At 45.0% G+C, this 23,855-nt stretch overlaps 1 protein-coding gene across 1 annotated transcript; it reads right to left on the bottom strand.

Annotated features, from left to right (window-relative positions):
- Nucleotides 1-1,889: 1,889 nt before the first annotated feature.
- On the bottom strand, nt 1,890-23,425 carry TRIM42 (tripartite motif containing 42). Its single transcript, XM_006202754.3, has 5 exons — nt 22,894-23,425; nt 17,548-18,245; nt 14,029-14,852; nt 10,778-11,002; nt 1,890-2,155 (listed from the first exon to the last, which is right to left on the bottom strand). Exons 1-5 carry the CDS (start codon nt 23,232-23,234, stop codon nt 2,069-2,071), a joined length of 2,175 nt encoding a protein of 724 aa, XP_006202816.2. The 5' UTR covers nt 23,235-23,425; the 3' UTR covers nt 1,890-2,068.
- Nucleotides 23,426-23,855: the final 430 nt, after the last annotated feature.

Below are 23,855 nucleotides of genomic sequence, written 5' to 3'. Positions count from 1 at the left end.
CACAATTTTTTAGTCATACATGGACATATACACATTCATTGTCACATTTTTTTCTCTGTGAGCTACTATAAGATTTTGTGTATATTTCCCTGTGCTATACAGTATAATCTTGTTTATCTATTCTACAGTTTTGAAATCCCAGTCTATCCCTTCCCACCCTCCACCCCCCTGGCAACCACAAGTCTGTATTCTATGTCTATGAGTCTATTTGCAGCAACATGGATGCTCCTGGAGAATGTCATTCTAAGTGAAGTAAGCCAGAAAGAGAAAGAAAAATACCATATGAGATTGCTCATATGTGGAATCTAAAAAATAAAAACAAAAACAAACAAACAAACAAACAAAAACAACGCGTAAATACAGGACAGAAATAGATTCTCTGATTCTTCTGATTCTGGCATCCTCCTTGGCTCTGTGAGCAGGTGTGATCATTGTAATGCAAATTTTGTATCATTTTTTTTTAGTTTAATTTCATTTTAGTTTAGCCATAGTAAAATCCCTGCTGGCATGTCATTTAATTTGCTCCCCGTGCTAATGATGATTCTGAAGCCTTTTACAGAAATGATTATATGGTAATACCAAATCTGATGGTGGATTCAAGCCATCATTTACAGTAATAGGATCATCACGAAGCTCCCTGGGGTATTCCTTCTTATAATACTGTCGGGGGGCGGGGCAGGAATCTGCTTGGCTTCATCTCACATTATTAGAAGATCTTCACTAGGGACCTCTCATAGGGAAAGGGCCTCTTCTGGCTCTGATGCTGAGCCTCTGGGCAAAATAAAGGGTTGCAAAGACATAGTCCTATGCATGAAGCGAGATGGGCTGGCCACACCTGCCAGCGGGACAGCTCATGAAAAGGATAGGATTAGAGGAGGTGGAGATCACTGACCGCCTGGCCCTTTCCATGCCCTCTCCCGCTTCTGTGTGTAGACCCTCATCATGCAAACTGACACATGGTGGGTGGGGCTCAGAGAGGGGTCATTCTGTTTGTCTTCTGGGGTAGTTCCTCTGTCCCTGGGACTAACGTGCACGGAGGTTCCCTAAGCCAGCCACTGGGACAGAATGAATGAGATGCCGTCTCTGCCCTAAAGACTGGGGACTAATGAGAGCTCCTGAGCATCATGGCCAGAAGAGATGTCCCTTTGGGGGATAGGAGGGGGAGGGGGCTCTTAGTGAGAACCCAGGGGAGAAAGGAGGGATCACTCCCACCTGGAGAATCAGCAAAGGCTCCCAGAAGAGTGGTTGAGCTGGGTCTTAAAAGACCAGTGGTGTTTTCTAGGCAGCAGAGGGTCATTCCAGGCAGATGGGTCCTTGTCAGGCAGGAAACTCTGGGGCTTCACTTTGTCTGAAGGGCCTGGCCAAGTACAGGGAGGCTGGAGCTGACACATGACTCCGCCATTCTTTCGGGCCTTGCTTCAGAGGACCATAGCGGGGGCCTCCCCCCAGGCATTCTACTGCCCCTCCTTTGCTCTGGGGACTCGACGGAGTGAGGAGAACAGGAAGTGCTCTCATTCTCTGTGGCTCAGAGGCAGATCTCGACCATGGGGTTAAAGTTATGGGAAGGCAAGTTCAGGCTCAGTCATTAGGAGGAACATTCTCACAGTGCTGGCCTTTTACTGTTAAATCAGACTGCACGGTGGGGGCATGAGCTCCCCATCCATCTGTGACGTGCCCAACCCCGACAGCTAGTTAGACCAGGGCAAAAGCGCACACCCAGGGGGCCTGACGGCAAAGAGAGCGCCCCTCGGTTTTAATCAACACCGTGGCATACAAAACACCTCAGAATTCTGAGCCGAGGGTGAGGCCTCAGCTAATGGAACAGAGCAATTGGCTGACAGTTCTGCATCGTACTTTCAATTTAATGAACAAACAGCAAGCCGCAACATCAGGCATCTCCCTTTATTAGCTCTTAGCAGACTCCTGCTGAAATGGCTCAGAGGTCCTGGGAACATCGTCTACAACCTCCTTGAAGACCGTGGTGAGAAAAATACATATACGTACGTGTGTGTCTGTATCTGCCTACTTTGTGGTGTGTCTCTGAGGCTGCTGCCTGCTCCGCGGCGGCTCAGAAGCGTTTCTGGAGGGCGGTCTGGATATTCTTCAGCAGGCCCCACTTAGCCCGGTTCTTCCCTCGCCCGTCCGGTGTCACCACCTGCAACAGAAGCAGAGAGCCGTGGCACTAGCCACAGGGAGACAGCAGCTCCGGGGAGCCTGCCCCTGCTGCGGGCCGGACACCACACATCATCTCCTTTGTGTCTCATGTCGACCACCTCAGGGGCAGGGGCTGTTGCCCCATTTTACAGATGGAGAAACTGAGGCTCAGAAGGACAGGGCAGCTTTCCTAAAGCCCCACAGCTAATATGTGGTGGGGTTGGAATTTCACAGAAAAGGTCCCACTTCCCTAAGGCAGCTCATGGGACTGAGTGCTGATGACGATGTTGGGGTTGTGACCCCAGGTGGGCTCCACCAGAGAGTAGCCCCCGGGGCCTCCCCCAGGCCCTGGAAGTTGCTTCTGGCACAGCGCTTATTGTGTGTAGGTTTCAGCTAGTGTGTTTGATTTTCTCACCAGACTGTGAGCACCTTGACTGGGGTGTAGGGGAAGTGACAGTCTTTCATCTCTGTAATCCCGACATTGTGGTAAAGGGAAATTGCTTAGAAAAGAGAATGAAAGGTGAATAGAACCATAGTTTATACACCTGCCATTTGTTTCTCTTTGCGGCTTCATACTATCCCTGATCACAGTGAACAGTCAGTGCTACCTAGAACAGGCAGGTTGCAATGGGTAGCAGGACCCTCCTGGAAGTCGCACCAGCTCAGCCTAGATGTGGATCTCCACGCCTTACCTGGAAGGTGGTGGATTTCCCCACATCTCAGGTCTGCCAGCATTCCTGTTCCCTCCCATATACATTTACTGAGGAGGAATTTAGGGACTGAGGTTGAGATCCAGGTATGCGAGACAGCTGCCGGGAGCAGTGAGCTCTGTCCAGATGAATCAGGCAGGACTTCGTGGGGCAGATGGGGTGGGGATGCAGTTTGGATGATGAAGAACAATGTTTGTACAAAGTCTCTATGCACAAAGCTTCTAACTTTTAATGTTTGTATTCAAAGAGAAAGGGCAAAAAATAGACACACATTACTATTATGCTCTCTAGTTTTACTAAATTTATTTTTAGTTTTAGAGAAAACAGGGTTTCATGCAAGGTAAAGATCATGTTTTAAGTATGACATTGCTGGATAAAAATGGAAATAGCACATAGAGATAACCCTGACAAGGGTAATACAAATGTGTAAGATGTACACCCAGAGCTATCGGGGGCAATGAGGAAGGGATAACAGTGTTGTGCCAGGTTGGAAATTGACTCATAAAAATAGAGATTTAAGTTCTGCTTTAAAGTACAGGCAGGATCTCCAGAGATAAAGACTGAGTGCAACATGTGAATGGGGCAGTGGGGATTGAGGTATCTATGAACAAGAGGATCAGACTGAAACAGGACAGAAGAAACAGAGAGCAGAACTTGAGATACCAAAGAAATTGAAATGGGAGTTCTAAATCCCCTTCCCTGTCCAAAAAGCTGAGATGGTTTTCCAAATGAATTCTAACAAACTTGTAAGAAAGAGTTGTTTTAGAAAATAGGACAAGAGCAATAGCTTCCTAGCTCATTTTATCAAGCTAGTAAAATACTGATTCCAGAACCAGATAAAAACAATATAAGCAAAGGTCTGGTTCATGTTATGATCATAGATGCAATAATCCAAAATAAAATGAACTAACTAAAACCAAGAATATTAAAACATACTACATCATGCTCACATAGGGTTTATTCCATGAATGCAAATAGAGTTTAACATTAGAAAAATCAATGTAATTTATTTCATTAATGCCTAAAGGAGAAAAATCACGATTATCTCAAATAATACAGAAAATCCATAAGGTTGTGTAAGTTCTCAGAAATTTAGTAGAAGGAAGTTTCCTTAATTTAATAAGGATTATACATCAGAAAAACTAGATTAAAAAATTATCATAGCTCAATCGGGAAATATTAGGATCAAGAATAAGAAAAGGATATCAACTCTCACAGCCACCATTTTTGTAGCACCAGTAGCCCTGGCCAAAGCTATAAGGAAAGAAAAAGAAAGAGAGGTTCAAGAATTGTAAGGAAAGAGATGAAGCTGTCATTATTTATAGATGAAAGGATCACATGCCCGGAAAACCAAGCAGAATCAACAGAGAAACTCTCAGAATAGTTGAGTTTATTGAGATTGCTAGAATCAAAATTAACCTATGAACACCAGTCCTTATTCTAAACCAGCAATAAATTAGAAAATATAATAAAATATAAAATAACGTTAATAATGTCAACTAAGTTTGTAAAATGCCTGGTTTAACTGGTTTATAGGAACCTAGAGTGCCTCTATGAGAAGGACTTAAAAGACCTAGTAAAGCACATAGGAGATGATCTGAGTAAAAGCCAGACATATTCCAAAAACGTTGTCTCCAAATTAGAGACTCAGTGCCTCCCCAGTCAGAGTCTGTCTGGGTTTTTTTTTTTTTAAGGAATTCCACTCACTTACTCCAAAATTTACAGGAGGGAATACATTTCTATGATTAAATAAACCTTAAAAAAGAAAGAGGGGTAATGGGTAGGCTTACCTTAGCAGTTCATTAAGACATAGCACAAAGCCGAGGTTAAACAACAATAAAACCAGTGTGGTTTGACATAAGAACAGACAGACCAGTGGGCTACAACAGAGAGCTTAGCGACACACCCCTAAATATATGGCAATTTAATACAAGGTCAAAGCGGCACCTTTATTATATTCTAATGGAGAAGACACTGCTTGGGAGATGACGTTGGGAAAACCAACCCACTAGAGGGCCAAAAAAGTCCATCTCTACCTAGCACTACATACAAAGGTGGACTCTGGATGGATTTAAGTTCTAAATTTGAAGGTGAAACTAAAGTTTATAAAAGAATATGTGGAAGATTATCTCTGTGATCTAAGCCTAAGGAAGGACCTTTTAAACAAAACTTTTAGAGGTCAAACCATGAAAAAATAAACTGATGGCTTTGATCGCATCAAAATTGAAGCTTTCTCCTATTTCATGAAGTACACGATGAACAAAGTTAACAGACAAATGTCAGAATAGAGAAGATATTAGCGATGTCTAAAACCATTATCTAGAATATATAAGGTCATTCTGCAAATCTCCTAGAAAAAGAAAAATGCAATCGAAAAATGGGCAAAAGATATTTAGCAGGCTATTTACAGAAAAGAAAAATCCTGAAAACTAACAAGCATATGAAATGAAATTTTAAACAATGAGGAGATAGCACTTTATACCTATTGGGCTAGCGAAAAAGTAGAAAGCTGGAGCATGCCAAATGTAGGTGGGGCTGAGGATAGAGGCCCTCATTCGTTCCTTATGTAAGTGTACGTGCATGCAGTCAGATCAAGCACGCACACACTCTGCCGTCCAGCAGTTTCACTCATGGTATGTATCTGACGAGGGCTAACCTGTGTCCTCCCAAAATTCATGTGCTGAAATCCTATTCCCAGTACTTCAGAATGGACCTTTAAAGAGGTGATTAAGTTAAAATCAGGTCATTAGGGTGGGCCCCAATCCAACCTGACTGTTGTCCTTATAAGAAGAGAAAATTTGGACACAGAGAGACCACCAGAGATGCGCTCGGGTGAGAAAAAGCCATGCGAGGACACAGGGAATAAGCAGACGTTTGCAAGCCAAGGGGAGAGGCCTCAAAAGAAAACAGACCCACAATACCTTGATCTTGGACTCCTGGCCTCCAAAACTGTGAGAAAACAAATGTTTGTTGTTCAAGCTGCCTACTCTGTAGCATCTTGATGGGCAGTCCTAGCAAACTAATACAGTGTCCCAGAGAGATTCTCACACACCTCCCACCCACAAAATGTCATGAGTGAGGCATTCACTGCAGCATTATTGGAGGTCACGTGGGCGTCCACGCTGGCTGAGCAGACAGGTAAAATGTGGCGAGCAGATGCACGCTGGAAGGGATGAGGTGGCATTAGGAGTAAGGGACCGCATGTGCCTAACAACATGGATGGATCATAAATACACAGTGTTCAGGGAAAGCAGATAAGACATAAAGTTAAGTTATGTAACACAATACTATTGGTGCAGATTAATTATCACATTCAAAATGATACATACTATGTAGGAACACATAAAAGCAACACGATACAAATAAAACATACTAGACTGGAGAACTAGGGAGGAATGCTCACAAAGGGGGACAAACATATAACCACGAAAAGCGCCTTGCATAGACCAGTGTTGGTAATTAGTCAGACCTGAGGTGTCTAATTCAACCTTCTGTGTACGAGGTCCAGCTTGAGCTTAAATTATATTCACTCCAGGGTTCAAACCTACCTACAGGGCAAGTAGGAAGGCACCTAGGGTTCTATTTGCATGAAGGATCAAGGAGCCCTTTGGAAAAAAATGAATTCTAAGGAGAGAGAGAGAATGCAAGCCATTTTGATTTTGTTTCAGGGCAGGGGGTCACTATGAGTTTGTGGGTGGGTGTCCGGTTAGGTAGTTATTCTGAATGTGGAATAGTGTCAGTCACTCAGATGGTGACTGACCCCAACCCCTGAAGATGCATGTCTCTGACTAAGGCAGAGAGTCTGCAGTAGGGACAGAATTAAAACCTGTAGGAGGGTTTCATGAAACCAAGGTAAGATGCCTGAGCAGGAAGGGGGCGCAGCTGCAGATGCTCAGGGTAGCTGGCAAGACTACTTCCAGAGCACACGTGAGACACACCCTCGGGCGGTGGGGCCCAGTACAGACGGAGAAGGAATTTGAGAGGATGGGTGGGGGCAGGGCTTGGGGCATTTCCTGAAGAGCTATAGAGAAAGACCCAGAATGGTACCAGTTTGTGGCCATTCTGGGGCCTGAATATTTACCTCCAGATCTGCTGTACCCTGGGACAACTGGTTTATAAATTGTGGCAGGCAGAATCACGGCCCCCCAAAGATGTCCATGTCCTAATCCCAGGAACCTGTGAATACGTTATGTTACATGGCAGAGGGGAATTAAGTTGCTAGTTAGCTGCCTTTAAGATAGGGAGAGTCTTCCGAGTCATCAGATGGACCCAACGTAGTCACAAGAGTTATTCCGAGTGGAACAGGGAGGCCGAAGAGAACCAGGGAGATGACGGTGTGAGGACTCAGCCTAATGCTGCTGGCTTTGAACACGGAGGAAGAGGCCATGAGCCAAGGAACGTGGGCAGCTGCTTGAAGCAGGGAAAGGCAAGGGAATGAATTTCCCCCCTACGGCCTCCACAAAGAACACAGCTTTGCTCACACCCTGGATTTCTGATCTCCAGAATTGTAAGATAGTAAATCAGTTTGTATTGTTTAAGCTACAAATATGTTACGGCAGCAAAAGGAAACCAATGCACAGATGGAAAGTTAGATTTGCCGTGGGAAGCCTTCCTGGCAGTTAGTGGAGATTTAAAGTCAAAAGGAGAACACTGAAGTCAGGAAGCTACTTTCAGAAATACCTGGGGACGATGGCCAGCAGGTACACTGAGGACTAGAGGAAGAGCAGGAGGAGAAACTGAGGCCACAAGGTATGTGATTTGCCTAAAAACACATTTCTCCATTCCTTCCAAAATATCAGTGAGGCTCTTGGATGTTAGAAGCTCTTAGCTGGAGACCCGGAGGCAAGAGGGGTGAGTGAGGCCAGCAGGACGCCTGTCCTCACTGACCGTGCTGCCTAGTGAGGTTGGGGCTTGGACCCAAGTACCCCCGCCCAAGTCTGCTGCCCTTCCCAATGCATGATCTTGCCTCTCAAAAAAAAAAAAAAAAAAAAAAGTCCCACTCTCATTGATACTGGCTTTGATAGTTCTCCCAGAGTGTGGTGTCAGGTCTGCAAGGCTGAGCCCACCCACCCTGCTCAGTTCTCAGCTGCATCTGATTATGGTGCAGGGGACAAAGAGCTCCTGCCCTAGATGAGACCTAGGCAGGTCAGTCAACAACTTCAGGTTACATGAGGCCAGACACCTTCCCTCTCTGAGCCTCAGTTTCCTCATCTGTAAAATGGAGGCAATAACTCCCTGCCTTCCAAGAGGCTGGGATGATCAGTGACACTGACTATACAGTGTCTGACACACAGTCTGCCTTCAGTAAATGGGACCTTTAAAAAATGTTAAAGTTAATTTTCATGCTCTGTGTATTTTACTTCAAATGAAATCCCTTAAAAAAATCAACAAGCCACAGACTATGAAAATCAAACAGAAATGGTATTATTTTACTGCCTTTCCAAAAAAGTCTGTAAGATGGAAATATTGCATTTTGGATAAGAAATGATCCTGTTGTCTCATCACTGCATTTTAAATGAAACCTTTCAGGAATACCTACGTACAACAGATGCCAAAGGAAAAATATTTCGATTTTATAGGAAAGCGCTAAAGTCATTACTTTCATGAAGCTTTATAAATGTCATTCAGACACACCATCTTATTTTCATTTGCTATTGAAGCCTTTACTTATGCAAATCATGACAAATGTTAAGGAAAGCTGAGCTTCCTCTGGAATGCTAATATCATCACAAAGAGGGAGGAAGAATTACTTCTGAAGGAAAAATCTATATTGCAGCTCTGCGAGTCAGATAAAAATGAAGCTTCCAGAAAACCTCATTAATTAGTGCTCTGCTCACTTAGAAATTGTGTTAAAAAGCAAAGAAACTGGAATGAGTTTCCTTCCCTTATAGGGAGGGCAAACTAATCGCATAAACACAATTTCAGGGGGAATGTTATTTCTTGATTGACTGTAAAAAACACTTAACAGCTTTCAGGCATCTTATAGTACTTTGTAGTCATTAATTTTATTTATCAGTTTATTTCTTCACTCTTTAATTCAGCCATTATTCATATATTCATTTGTTTGGTCACATTTTCACTCATGTATTCATTCAATAACCATTAAGAACCTGCTATAAGCACAGTGCTGTGGTAAGCACTGTGGGAGAAAGAAAGATGAATTGGACACACATTTTGTTTTCAAGGAGTTCAGAGTTAAAGAGAGATGATAACATATTCACCTGAGAAAGGCTGACATACGTCAGTGTCTTGTAGACACCATTCTTGCCCCTAGCATCTAAAAATGACTTAAGATACAAATAAAAAAATTAGTAACAGCACTGGGTACCCTTCATGGGCAAGACGTTTCTGAGGAATTTCTAAAAAATGAGAAGGCAGATGGAATTAGATTGAAGGAAGAATCCATAGTCAAAAGGACATGCTGCCAAACATGGGAGCACCTGTGGGTGGTCCAGGCTCTGCAGAGAAGGGTAGCAACAGGAACTGGGCTCTGGGGTAACTGACTGCCCGGGTACCTGGCCGGGTCTAACAGGAGGAGCAGCGAGGTGGCTCTCTCATTCCACTTCCTTCCCATGTGAGCGTCTGGCCCCCAGGGAGGAGGAGGGAGTGCACGGGGTGCTGGGCCCCAGAAGCAGAGCATCAGGATGGAGTGGAGAGCCCCACCCTCACAGACCACCAGCACGATCCTGCCCCTCCCTACCCCTGCTTCCCTTTATCACTAGAGGCAGCAGCCAATCAGAGTCTCTTCTGCAGACATCTGAGCAGAGCCAAAGAACGTTAAGCTAGTCAGATTGTGTTGGTCACACAGAGGTTGGGCCAAGAACCTCCCAAACCACACACAAGCTGGATTTAGGGGAGGTAGAAATGATGGGCTAGCTGAAAATGGTGCAGAGTCAGAGAGAGGCAGAGATGGAAGGAGGGGGTGTGGGAGAGAAGGAGAGGGAGGGAGTAGAGAGAGAGAGACACTGACTGAGAGACTGAGAGAAACTGATGGCCTTCCCGCCTTCTTGGGTATCAGATGGACGTCCCGTCTGGAAGTGGTCTCATGAGACTCCCCTCTCTCTGTACCATAAATTTCCCTTTTCAAAAGCTGAAATGAATGGGCTTATTCTCTTTACTTCTAAAGAATCCCCGATTAAGACATAATCTACTCTGATTCCTAAGAACACACCATCATGGCTGTACAGTAAGATAGCTCTGGACAGTCTTGATATTTTTCTTCCCTTTCTCCTTTGAATATGAAGAAAATTATACACATGAATGTACATCCCCTGGGGATATAAAGAAGAATGAGCCTTGCATCACAAAGAAGACCAGGATAATCTTGTCCCTTCTTTTTTTGGAGTCCATCCTGACTTGCTCAGTGGTTATTCCTTGACTTTCAGCTAAACAATAAATACATTTTTCTTAATATAAGTTTGTCCTAAATATTTCATGGGACATACTAACACTAAAAAACTCTTCATTGTATTTGTCTTGAATTCATATTTGTTAACTCTGACACCCTCTCCTTGCTGTGAGTCACCATTGAGGCTAATACTTAATTCTGTTTTTGTCCTTCTCACATCACAATTATTTGTTTACTAGACCTCGAAGTCTAGTAAACAAATAATAATAAATAAAATAAATAAAAAATAAAATAGCTCCTTGAAGGCAAGAATTCCGCTGAACCTTTACATCTTAATACAATACCAGGCACAAATGTTTTTGGAATCAAACTGAACTGATGATTTTCAGGCCTCATTTGCAAAGTTGGTTGAGGCCAGGGACCCTCTCTTTGGCTCTGAGTTAACAAGCTTTCTGGGATTAGGGGAGAAGTCATATGGTGGGTTCCATGATCTTGTGATCATCCTAACAGAGCTGCATCCAGAGCTGATCAAGAAAATGTGCCTAAGAAACAGCACGCACGGTACCTTACAGACGTCACTCCATTGTCCAGGACCATTATCGTTGATGGCTCTCACTTTAAACAGATACTCAGTGTTGGGGGTCAGGTTGTGCAGCTCTAGACTCTGCTGCATTATGTCCCGAATTTGTCCACAGAGCTCTGTCCGCACATTGTTAGGAGGGGAATTAATGAGTTCGTAGAATTCCATCTCAAAAGAGTCCACGTCTTCTGTTGGGCATGTCCAGTAAACCTAGGGAGAAATGGATGTGTCACTGGGGTACGAGCATACGCCATTCAGCTTTCTTCCCCATGAAGATCTGTGTCATGACTATCTGTGGGGTGAGTTCAAACTGACTCATCCCCTCTAGCTGCTGAAGACTTTGAGTTGGACCTTGTGCAGTCTTAAAAGGCGGCATGATAAGGCCTGACCTGATGCTTGCAATGAGTTTCAAAAACAGAAGAATGCTCCTCTGGCTTCTGTTCCTGTCCATCAACATGGAGGTGCCTGCTGTCTTCCTGACACCATTGATCAAAGTGGCTGCCATTTATTGAACAGCTATTATGCAGCACATTCTGTGTCAGACAACTCATTTGGTCCTTACAACTCCCTAGATGGAGGATTTTCTTATCCTGTTTTACAGTGGAGGCTCAGAAATTTCCATTGAGCAATTCCAATGAAACCACAGACGACTAGAGGTTGGAAAGTGTATCTATTTCAACCTTCTATTTTATACACAAGGAAGTAAGAGTCCCAAAGAGGTGAAATGACTTATCCAAGTGATGGAGAATATATGTTCACACTCAAAGCATAAAATGTCACCTCTTGGGAAAAGATATATTAACAAGTGTCAATTGGCAGATTGTGCCTGCCATATAAATATTTTATAGTAATTATATTTTGAAACAGATGTTGAATGCTTTATTTAAATTTTAATACATTTAAATTATATTTTGTATAAAATTAATTTATAATTACTCTTATAAATATATAAAAGTTTAAGTTTGTATGGATTTATATAATTTATTCTTATTTTACATATTTATACTTTCAAAACTTTATACATTTGTATGACTTATGAATAAAAATTAACTTATTTTTTCCTGATTATCAAAACATACTCATTTAAAAATATATACTTGGAAAATACAAAATAAAAGAGAAGGAAGAAAATAAATACCGCTTACAATCCCACAATTCAGGTAATAATTCATTATTTGTTTCCAATTTTGGAATACACACACACACACACACACACACACATATATATATATAAATATAATTTGGGTTATATTGCTTTGATTCCTGCTTTATTTCAGTTATTACATTTTATTTATTTCTCTATATCATTAAAGATTCAGTAAAGCACCATTTTAATAACTGCCCAATAACTGATTTACTCTTTCTATAGTTGAGCATTTAAGTTGTTTCTAATTCCACACTCTAATAAATAATGGTGCAACGAACACTTTTGGGCATGAATCTTCATTTGAATTTTTAATCATTTCCTTAGGAAATATTTTTAGAAATAAAATAAAATTTTTATAAAAAACTCTTTAGGATTTTTAAGATATATAATGACAAGTTATAAGACTAACTTTAAGAATATTTCCTAGGCTAAAAGAGGGCTGTTAGTCAGCCATCACTTGAGAGAGATGCCGACACAGATTTCATCTTCTGTATCACTGAGCACTATGATTCCTGTGAGAATTCTGTCCCATGATCCTGAAATTGGGGTCAATGATATTTGGACATCAGATACCACTGTTGGGCAGTAGGTTTGGCTGTTCTATCTTGAGAGTCAATGACTTGACTGGGTTTTCTGTGTAGGCGCCTTTCTTGAGCTCATCAAGGGACCATTAATAGGTGGCATAGGGTGACTGTTCTCCAAGCCCAAGTATAGAGCACATATCACCAGTCCTTCCCCCAGAGCAAAATCCTGCCCACTTCCCAAGAGGTCTGAGTTGTGTGGAGGTAAGACCTAATGCCATTCCTGAGATACTGTCACATACACTGCAGGCTGGGCTGATCCAGCATCATTTGGAAATGTTGTGAGTGTCTGTTATGTGAATGGCAGTGTCTTTGTGGTGTCTGACAGCCTATGGGAGGGCATGTTCTACCTTGCAACACAAGGTAATTCTTGCAGTCAATTATAGATGCCAAAACATAGATTATGATGCCTTGAGAGAAAATAAAAGTAAGGCTTGGTCAGTGTCTGTCTTTCATTTTCTTATTTTTAGACCTTTGATACTGATGTGTGGTTTGCAGCCTGCCAGTGATGCCAACACCTGGAAGTTTGTTAGAAGTGCAGAGTCTCAGGCCCCAGTGAGACCCACTGAAGCAGAATCTGCATTTTGACAAGATCCCCAGGTGCATAATGTTTGAGAACCACTAGTGTAGGCTTTCAGGATGCTAAAAGTCTTTGTGAGTGTTCTCAGACCATGGAGGCAAAAGATGGGATCCACTGCTTGGATGCAGGCCGTGAGTTGTCTTGGGGGATGTTCCTATAGGGAACTCCAAAAGGACAAAAGATATGCTCTAATAGAATATCTTTTCTCCTCTCTGAACTTTAATAAACCATTCTATAAACAATTCAATTTAGGTTGAGTTGGATTTGAAAGGAATGTTAAGGGAAGGGCCATTTGGTTATGTTAGGTCAAGAAGGTCAAGGAAGAGTCATATTCGTTGATGCTGAGTGAAGGCAGCTGTAGAGGTCTGTAAGAGAGCCACACCCCTTCACACCCCCAAAAAGCTGAATCTTGGGAGATAAGAATTGGCCTTCCACTGAGGACTATCCTAATCTTTCCAAATCATGGTAAGTCTGGATATTTTCTCTAGAAAAAGTAGCAATTTAGAAGAATCACAACTGATAAATAATGGAGCCTGCATTTCTAATTCCAATTTCTGTGCTCTATCTACTGCTACAGACTTCCTTTTGGGAAATATTACCCTCTCCAGGAGTCTCCTCAAATTAATTTCATTCCCAAATTGTGTTCTCTTTCAAGAGAGAAGCTGCCTTTGAAGTGGAGTTGGGGCTTTCAGATGTATTTCTGCCTATAAGTTAAATACATTATTTAGTTTAAGCCAATCTTGGGCAACTTAAGATTTCAGAAACGTACCCCTTTGGAATGGGCTGACCACAAAGAGTCCAGAGAAACAGATCTGCATGACCAGACCCTAGAGGTCAAAGAAGTAAGTGCAGTCTTTCCCAACTACCTACCTCCATTCCATAGCCCACACCCTCCCATCTTCCCTATGGGGCCCAGAGCCTTTCTTACCTTGGCAGCTCTTGGATACACCAGAGTCTGGTAGATAACAATTGGGCCTGGGGTCTTCACAGAGCCATCATTGAACGAGTACCAGTTGTGGAAGCTGCCACTGTTCTGCACAGGCTGGCTTTCTACCCCTGCGCTCCAGTAAGTGTAGAGGCCGTCTGTGGGTTTGGCAGGTGTGGCCGACTGGGCTCGCCCATAGGCCTCTAGTCCCATCTTGGTCTTCTCACAGCCGGGAGCACTGAAGGACAACAGGGAGGCGCTTCGCTGGTATATCTGCTGGTTGCCGAAGCTGTGGGCACTGAAAGTGACCTTCCTGGCGATCATCATTTCTGAGTGCAGGGGGTAGGGGGACGGCAGGGAGTCCCCCGAGGAGCACACCTTCTTGGGTCCTGTGGGGAAGAGCTCATGGATGGCATTGGAGAGCTCAGCAAAGTCCAGGGGCATGCAGCTCAGGGAGTGTAGCCGGAGCTGAGGGTCGGGCCTGTAGGTGCTCTGGATGCCATCCTCGATCTGGTCCACCAGGATCTTGGCTGACTGCAGGAACGCCACTTGGCCTGTCTCCTTCAGCGCTTCCTTGGAGTAGGCGATCAGGCCATCCATCTCGTTCACTTTCAGGGTGGTGACGTACACGTATTTTTCAATCTCCTTCTGCCGGGACACTTCCAGGTTCTCTATCTGCTCCATGATGGACTTCTCTTTCTCCTGGAGAATGCTGCGCAGCTTGAGAAATCCAGTTCTGATCTCTTTTCGCTTTACCTCCTTGTCAGCTTTGAAGCTGTTTTTTAAAATGTTGAATTCCATGAGGTCATTATCAATTTCGTATCGGACTGCAAAACAACCAAGTCAGTTATTTCAGTTAAATGTTTCATTTCCCCACATGTCACAGCCAGTGGCAAACTGGGGCAAACTAACTTGGGATCCAAACACGTGGGTGGAAGGGAGGGAGGCCGCTCGTAGCTGGGCTGAAAGGTGCAAGCATAGGTTTATAAAGTGAACGTGGCCTTGCTCCATACACCCCTCTCTTCCCCCTGGTCTAATACTTCCCTCAGATATAACAGTCATCCTTCCCTGGCATACTTTATCTTGTAACAGTAATTCCTGTTGTGGCCTTGCATCTAAAGTTGGAAGTTCAAGGCCACCCTGGATATTAGTTTCCACCAGACTTCACTTGTCAGCAGATTGGACTTGAGAAGACTTGATGTCACAAAGTGATGGGTTATCCCTGTGTGACAGCTAAGCTTTGCAGGGGTGGGAGAAAGAACTAAATTTCTGATGACTATTTCTAAATATCATCTTGCCTCCTTCACCAAAACCCAGCCGGTAATAACAGCGGCAAGTCAGCCAAGTTCCCCTTCTCTGGGACTGCTCTTTGACATGTACTTTAACTAAAAAAAAAAAAAAAAAATCACATGGGAGCTTTTGAAAAACCCTCACTGCTTGGCCTGTACCTCTATGTGGATAGGATACAGGCAGCAGTTGCTAGTCAAGCTCCGCACTAGTCCCATTGAGCACCTGAGGTTGACACTGCAGCTTTAAACACCAGCCCAAACTGAGTCTTCCCTCCAGGGCCCAGAGTTCCTCAAAGTGTCTTCTCAGATCACCTGCTTTTGAATTACGTGGAGATCTGTTAACAGTGCAGATTTCTAGCCCTTCCCCAGAAAGTGAATTGAATTCTTAAGAGCAAGTTTGAACCCTGGTTAAAAAAAATTTTTTTTTAACAAGAATGGACCAGCTAAATTCTTTACCTATATCTGAAGGGATATGCCATGAAGATGGCTCCTTCCCTACCGCTGGGCTCTCTGGAATTTGTACTGATGTCCCCTCACCCTGAATCAAACTTCAATGTCTGGCTTTTAGGTGTCCTGGACTTTGAGAAAACTATCCTAGGTTTCTCCTGTGTTAAAGACCCAGGCTTCCTAGGGTTTCCTGGGGCCCCCAGCAGGCTGCAGGCAACAGCCCCTTCCCCATGCTGAGGCTCTGGAGAATCCAGCCAAGCTCAGGCCATGGGTCCTCCCTTAAGAAAACCCTCTAGGAACCAGTGGGGTCTCCACTGGCCTGGCAATGTGGCTCCTGTAGGTTTTCTTCAATATAGGGGCTTTCTGGTGGTGTTCCCAAACTGAATAAATATCAACTGACAAATAAAGTTCCCAGGTTTGGGGCAATTGAGAATCAGTGTTTTCCTGAAATATTCATGCTGGTGAGAGGTCCTGGGGGACATAGCCTCTGACCCATCTCTGTGTCCCATGGGACCTTTCTGTGCAGCTCAGGGACAGCTGCCCCTTTGTCATCTGTTCAGGCATGTCTGTATGGACACTAAACTATCTGACAGGGGGGAGGCTGGGCTGATCTGGTGCACTTTGGTCACGTGACTCTAGGCCACCACTTAGAGCAATATCCTAAGCGGTGGTGGTGGTGGTGTTTTTCAGTCTCTCTGTCTTCAGATTCTGGTCATTGTTTAACAGAGTAAGTTGTCAAATGAATGTTGTGGAACTAACATGGGCTTTAGAGTCAGAGAGACTGCGTCAGCCATTTACTAAAGGCCTTGTGCCAATTACTTCTTGGAATCCCAGTTGTCTTATCCATAGAGGGAATTTTAATACCTGTACTGTTAAATTATTGAGCAGATTAGACATAATTCTTCTAAAAGGCCTAGGGCTATTCCCAGGGGCAAAGAGCCTAAAAGGATCTCTGAGATCCTCGTGTCTAACCCAGTGGATATATATACCCAGAAATTAGTGGTCTCCTTGCTGAACCCTGTAAAACATTGTTGCACTGGGTTCCATTATGGAAACTTGGGTCAGTTTCCCTTATAGAATCTACAACTGTATGGTATGTAGCCCATATAAAATAACCATGAGTACGCGTGCAGAGGAAAAACAAGCTGTTGACTAGAACATTATTGGCTATTTCTGAGTTTTCTCATTATTATGTATTTGTTACTAGTTTATTTACTTTGTTGTTTGCAACTCTGGGGAAAAATCGGTTGGGGAAAATCTTAAACTGAGGTAACGGTCAACAGTGACTTAATTCCTTCCCCCTGCAAAATGGGAAGATAATGAAGAAATCCAACTTCAGTAGCAAAACACCTTAGAAAGGCTCAAAGAGCTTAGGAATACAATAAGATCAAACTCTTCATTCTCCAAAGGGGAAAATGAGGACCAATGTCATAAAGATGATAACTGAGATTATGGAATCTTCATCTACTCATTATGTGCCAAGATAGTTTTTTGCATGCTTCACATAGAGTAACTCATTTAATCCGTACAACCACCCAGTGAGGGAGTTACTACTCTTGTCTCCATTTTATAGATGAGAAAACCAAGGCACAGGGAGCTTAAGTGGTTGGTGGGAATTGCCAGGTGTGGATACCAGGCCACCGACTTGTGGCCTCGCTCAGTGTCTCCCAGGGCTTGGACGGTTCCACCAGGTGGAGGTAAGGCTCTCACTAAACAGAGTGCCCCAAACCACCTTCCCCATCAGTTCAGGGCTGGGAGTTGTGGAGGGAGAGAAGGGGACCCGGACCTGCTTTGAACTTGGCGATGGCGCTGAAGAGCGCGGCGGCCCTCTCAGAGCAGGCATCGATGAGGCTGACGGTGTCATGGCCGTTGTGGAAGGAGGTCTTGCAGAAGGTGCAGAGCAACTCGTTGTCGTTCCGACAGTACTCGATGATGCGGCTGGACGGGTGGTGGATGCAGATCTTCTCGTCCTGGTCCTCGGTGCTGGTGTCCACGAACACGTGGTCCTGCATGGCCACGTCCGAGTGGAAGGTCTTGAGGCACTCGTTGCACAGGTTGAGGCGGCAGGTGATGCAGCGCTTGTAGGCGATGCGCTGGCTGCGGCAGACCTGGCAGACGATGGGCCCGCTGGTGCGGTCGAAGCGCCACTTGAGGTAGCCGTGCTGCTGCATGTAGCGCTTGGTGAGGCGGCCGCGCAGGTAGTTCTCGGGCAGCTGCATCTTGTGGCTGTAGGGCATGCAGTGCGAGCGGCTGCACACGGGGCAGATGAGGATGAAGAAGTTCTCGGTGACCTCGGCGTGTTTCTGCAGCTGCCGCAGGCACTTCTCGCACAGGCTGTGGTAGCAGGGCAGCATGAAGGAGTGCAGGCGCAGCCGGCTGCAGATGGGGCACGACAAGTGGCTGACCAGGTTGCTGTTCGCCGGCATCACCTTCACGTCTTCCAGCTGCGTGTCGCTGCTCCCAATGCGCAGGGCCGTCTTGGAGCTGCAAAGGGAAGCAAATACGGGACTTAGGGAGGCCGGCCCCGTTTCTCCCTCTGAAAGGAGCCTCACTGCGGAGTGACACGGCGGAGCGATACAGCAGAGTTATGCGGTGAAGCGTGAGCCGTGCCGCGCGGAGGAGCACGGGCTGCCCACCGCCGCCATCTTTTAGCTGGGCGACCTCGGGTAAGTTCATTAACCTCTCTCTGCCTGTCTCCTGATTTTAAAATTCATGCTCACCTGGTAGAGTTTCTTGAGAGGACAGAAATTGAATTGAATGCCTGCAAGGCCTTAGAGCGGTCTCTCGAATATGGTAAGTGCTATACAACTACTTGTTATTTTCGAGCAAAAGAAAAACAGCCGGGACTGGCTCAGTGCTGTCAGCTGGGTTTTGGGGTTCTTTTGTCCACCAATAATATCACAGAACCCCCACAGCGGACAAGGCCATTCTGGGACTGTGGTGCAGCAAAGCAGAAACAAGACCACTTCATGACCTTTGAACTCAGACCAAGGCAGGAGCCTTGGCCAAACCACAAAAGTGACCAGATATCCCCTGTCCTGGTTAAAGGGGGTAACTGTCGCTTTTCACCAATTACAGCATTAGGCTCCACTTTGTTCTTCCTACCTTCCAGGCTAGATATATTTAGATACCCAGTTGAAGATTTTCCCCTATGTCATCACTTAACATGAGCCTACATTTTATTATAACTTATTGATGCCTTTTTACCGAGATTCCTCACACTTGTCCATGGTGTATATTCTCAGTGGTTGCAATGGGCTAATAAATCCAATCTCCTCCAATGACAGGCGTTTTCTTGCTGGGTTTTGCCTAGAGGGTGCTGACGTCATCATTATTATCATATGTGGAATGAAATACAGAAGAAAATGGGTACAGTGTTCTCAGGACACCAGGAAGTCTTTCCCGGAGACAAGCCTAGAACCTATGTGTTCTGACCACCAGACCACTAGGTAAGGCTTAAGGGGCTGGACTCTAGGGGCAGGTTGCACACGATGGAATGCACCACTTTCGAAATGCACCTTTGAGATAAGTTTCTTCACCTCTGTCATCCTCGTTTCCTCATCTGTGAATCAGAGCTCTCAATACTACTTCCTTCATGAGACTTTAAAAGTTTCCATGAGACAACCCATGGTAAGTGCTTAACTGCTGGAACGTAAATAATAAGCATTCAGTAAATAGCCACTGTAACGACTCCCCTCTGCTCCTCGCCAGCCCGTGTTCATAGTAGAGGAAAATGATGGTTAAGTTTGTGAGAAGCGTGTGCTTCTACTGTGTGTGTGTGTATTCAACCTTTGTTTATCTAATATCTGAGGCTGATTTCATATATTGTAAGAACTATGGATGAAGTAAATGCTTGCATATAGAATTTGAGTGTGTGTCCTGAGAAGCCACAATCAGTGCAAAAGCAGTTTATGAAAATAAATGAATTAGCCACGAGGATGGAGGTATGAAAAGATACACAGTTTGTGACTATTCATGTCTCTTCTCCTCTGTTTGTATTCGGATGTCTGGGCGCTGAGTTGACATTGTAACTGTGTTCTCTTTTGCTTTTGCCTTCTTACGGTCCCTAAATGGCCCTGGCTTCTTCCTTATTCCCGTGGCCAAGGACCCAGGTCTCAGAGCCCAGACAGTCAAAAATCAAGGTTAAGATCTTGAGGCCAAGACCTCAAGTCAAGGGTGCTGCTCAGACATGCTGGAGTTGAGTGGCCCTGTAGTGACAGTGCCCCTTGTGGAATCTCAGGCACCTGGAAAACTCATCCCTTAGAGATTTGGATGCTGGTGTCCAGGCCGGCCAGCCTCAATGTTCTCAGCCTCATTCCTTGTCTGCTCTCTCAGCCTCTGTTTTCTCCTGCCCGGGCCCCGCAGGGGTCACCTGGACAGACAGGGCAGTTGTAAACGTGTTAGCTGAATGGACTTCTCTAGTTTGATAAGGTGGGACTCTGAGAATCAGGGTATTGTATAAAGGGAGACAGCATGAGAAATCAGAAAGCAGGGAGGGAGGAGGTGTGGGATAAAGAGAAAGAGAGAGCAGGGCGATTGGACAGGTGTTAATGGCCCAGGGACCTGGGGTGGAGATGTAAAAGGAAGGCAGAAAAAGAGATGAGTAAGGTGAAGAGTGATGCATGAAATCAGAGTGAGGCAGGATGTGCAAGAGGCTGAGCAGGACGCAGTGTTGAGAACAGGGGAGGCAGTGCTTCAGAAACCAGGAGAGAGGCCATATGGAAGATGAGCCTCAGGGTACCTCGTGCCACCCTCCTGGCACTTGCAGTAATATCTCTGATCATCATCTGAAAGTCTGAGGCTAGCACCCTGGTATTCAGTGGCCATGGTTCCATGCCAAAACGGTCACCAAGCCCAGTAGCCTTTCCTTCTTAAGACAACTGGCCTCTGCTCCTCTGCAAAGCGACTGCCTCCTCCCAAATTTAGGCCTGTTATCCTTGTACTTGGGTTCCTCTTGTATCACCTGGCAAGCCCTAGCTTTCCTCCTTGTTCCCTCCAGGCCATTCTGCACTTTAGAATTGCTTGGGGGCAAGAGAGGGTTTTACAATTCTAATGCCCAGATCATACCCCAGACCAATAAAATCAGAATGTCAGGCGATGTGGGCTAGGCGTTAGTCGTTTAAAGATACCCAGGTGATTCTAATGCGAAACAAAGTTTGGGAGCTGCTGGCCTAAGCATCTCTCAGAGCACCCATGTCATCCCTTCCCTGTTGAGATAGGCTCGGTGACTCTCCATTGCAGATGCGCAGAAAACGGGGCAGTGAAGAGGAGAGAGGAGTGTGAGTGTGGATGCTACTCGGCTGCACCTGAGAACTTCTGGACTTGCATCCATTACCCCTGGGTTCTCTATTCATGCAAACATCGCAAGAGGTCTGTGAGCGAGGATAACCTTTATTCACCATCTGCTAAGTGCTGAACCACATGAGAGATCATATTCTTCCCCTGAACTCACTGAACCTTTGCTTGCATAATTGTTTTTCCAGCCTGGAAAGGCTTCCAAGCTGCCTTCCATTTTTCTGCCCCTCCAAACGCTGTCATCTTAGAACGCTGAGCTTTTCTGGTCTTCCCCCTGGAAGTTTGCCTCTGCTAGTCCAGACTTCCCTCACATGTGGCAATAAAGAGACCACCTTAGTCAGAGCAGGAGAAGCATACACAGTGTCTGGCACAGAGAGTTAATGCCCTAAGTGAGTAACTGAGACCCTCAGTGCCATGACTTCTGGATGGGAACCAAGAGAAGGCTGGCAGGAGTTCACAGCCATCTGAGTACTTACACAGGCCATGGGGGCAAAAGCAACCTGTAGAAGGTGTTGCTTTTCTAATAAATGTTGCAGATATCAAGGGTTCAGAGGAAGAGGAAGAGCAATTTATATATATATTTTTTATCACATAACAGATTTCAAAGTTATATGAATCCTCATACCCACTGAATCATTACAGGTACCACACTCTCCATATTGCAGGACAGCATTTTAAAGTTAAGCACACGGACTCTGGGTTCAGATTCTGACTGCATCTTACTAGCTCTGTGATCCTGGGCATCTCAACCTCTCAGAAGCTCAGCTTCCTCACTGGTATTGTGGGCATGGGGTGAGGGTTACTTGGAGTCATGCATGTGGTACCTGGCAAACTGCTGACGTGCTAAGTATGAGCTATTATTATTTTGTAGAGGTGAGAGAGGTGGGGATTCAGGGGAGTGCCACACTCACTCACAGCTCCGGGAGCTTGGATTTGGAACTCAGGTCTATACTGGTTAGTAGCTGTTTAGGACACATGCTTAATTGCTGCAAAATTCTTTTTTATTTCACAGTTGAAGTGAATTTTATTACTACATTTTAAACACAAACAAAAACAAGTATTTAAAATAATAATAACACCATTGACTATATGCTTTTATTACTACATTAAGTGCAAAACAGATTATAGAACTTTTTAGTTCTTTTTTTCCTCTTGGTTTTATTGAGATATAATATAGCCCTGTATACGTTTAAGGTGTGCAGCATAATGTTTTGGTTTACAAACATCATGAAGTGATTATCACAGTAAGTTTAGTGGATACCCCTCATCTCGTATAGATACAGAATTAAAGAAATAGAAAAAATTTTCTCTCATGCTAACAACTCTAAGGATTTAGTCTCTTAACTCTCATGTAGAACCTGCAGCAGTGTCAGCTATCTTTGTCATGGGGTACATGGCATCTCTAGTCTCTGTCTGTCTTATAACTGGAAGTGTGTCCCTTTGTCTGCCTTTATCCAGTTCCCCTCCTCCCACTCTCTGCCACAAATCTGGTCTTTTCCCATGAGTTGGTTTATTTATTTGTTTTTGAAGTAGAATTTACCTACAACACTATGGTAGTTCCTGTTACACAACACAGAGATTTGATGTTTCTGTGCATTTTGAAAACGATCACCACGATGTCTAGTTACCATCTGTCACCATACAGTGACTATGCGATGTCTTTGCATGGGGACATTGTAGCTAGACTTAATTGCTACCGAATCCTTGGCCTCCTTTTTTCAGATAAAGAAATGGACCCAGGGTGGGGGCGCTGGCCTGCCCTGCCCTGCCCCCACCGGCGGCAGAGCCCCCGGTTTTCCTGAGCCGCCCTGGCCCGCGTGGGGCACGCGGCACTTACGAGGTGCGGATGCTCTTGAGGCAGCCCCTGCGGAAGGTGATGGTGGCGTTGCGGCAGCAGCGGCTCTCATAGTAGTAGCACTCGAGGTTGCTGCTGGCCGTGCAGCAGCACTTACAGTTGGGGTCATTGGCCCAGGAGCAGCAGCACCAGTGACAGTTGGGGTTCTCGGAGCAGGTGCAGTGGCAGCACTGGCAGTTCCGCTCATCCTTGTAAGGGCAGGGGAAGCAGGTGCAGTTCCGCTCCGAGGTGAAGAGGAACTTGCAGCACAGACAGGAGCATAGTCGAGGACAACATCTCTGCCATGTACAACATGGAGAGCAGACACACATGGCGGTCTCCATGGTGCCTACATGATGGACACCCGCCCGCTGGGGCGCTTGATGCCTCCTCTACCCGAATCCTGCTGTCCCTTCTCCTGTGGAGGGGTCCCTCCTCCCCCTGATGAAGCCGTCAGCTTGGAGGTGGCAAGAGGTTGGCTGTTATGAGGCCTTCACAGGTGGTGTCTCTGCCAGGAAGCTCATGGGCTGGCATTTACATAGATCAACCTTAAGCCATTTGCTTATGTCACAATCCCTGTCTCCCCACCATATCCCACCATACTAGGTGGGAGGGAGGGTAGGATCTGGGGGGTGATGGCAGGTGGGCTGATAGATACTCCATGTTTCTGCAGGAGTGTCAGTACAAAGAGCATCCTAGAGGTTTAGCTGTGCCTGGTTACTTTTTGGGTTATGGGGTGGATTTCAGAAGCTCTTTCTCTTTGCTTGGTGCTTTCCCTGCAACTTGGGCAAGTTGACTTCAGGGTATGTCTGAAAGGCCTGGGTGTAAATTAATTGGAAAAGTGGACATGACGTTCTTCTTGGGCTTTTTTTTTTTTTTTTGCATTAGTACAACTCTTAAGCTGATGAACAAAGCCCAGTGTTTACAAATAATAATGCCATATATAAAAGGAATTACTATTTGGA

The sequence above is a fragment of the Vicugna pacos genome, chromosome 1 (assembly GCF_048564905.1).
Source record: "Vicugna pacos chromosome 1, VicPac4, whole genome shotgun sequence".
Classification (NCBI taxonomy): domain Eukaryota; kingdom Metazoa; phylum Chordata; class Mammalia; order Artiodactyla; family Camelidae; genus Vicugna; species Vicugna pacos.
This window is presented reverse-complemented; position numbering and strand designations above follow the sequence as displayed.

What these genes read in the sequence shown, in the direction of transcription:
- TRIM42 (XM_006202754.3), bottom strand. Translation starts at nt 23,234, where the DNA reads ATGGAGACCGCCATGTGTGTCTGCTCTCCATGTTGTACATGGCAGAGA. An exon ending in CTCAAGAGCATCCGCACCTC is followed by an intron (nt 18,246 to 22,893) that starts GTAAGTGCCGCG and finishes TTCCCTTTGCAG; the next exon opens with CTCCAAGACGGCCCTGCGCA. An exon ending in TGTATCCAAGAGCTGCCAAG is followed by an intron (nt 11,003 to 14,028) that starts GTAAGAAAGGCT and finishes ATTTCTCCCTAG; the next exon opens with GTTTACTGGACATGCCCAAC.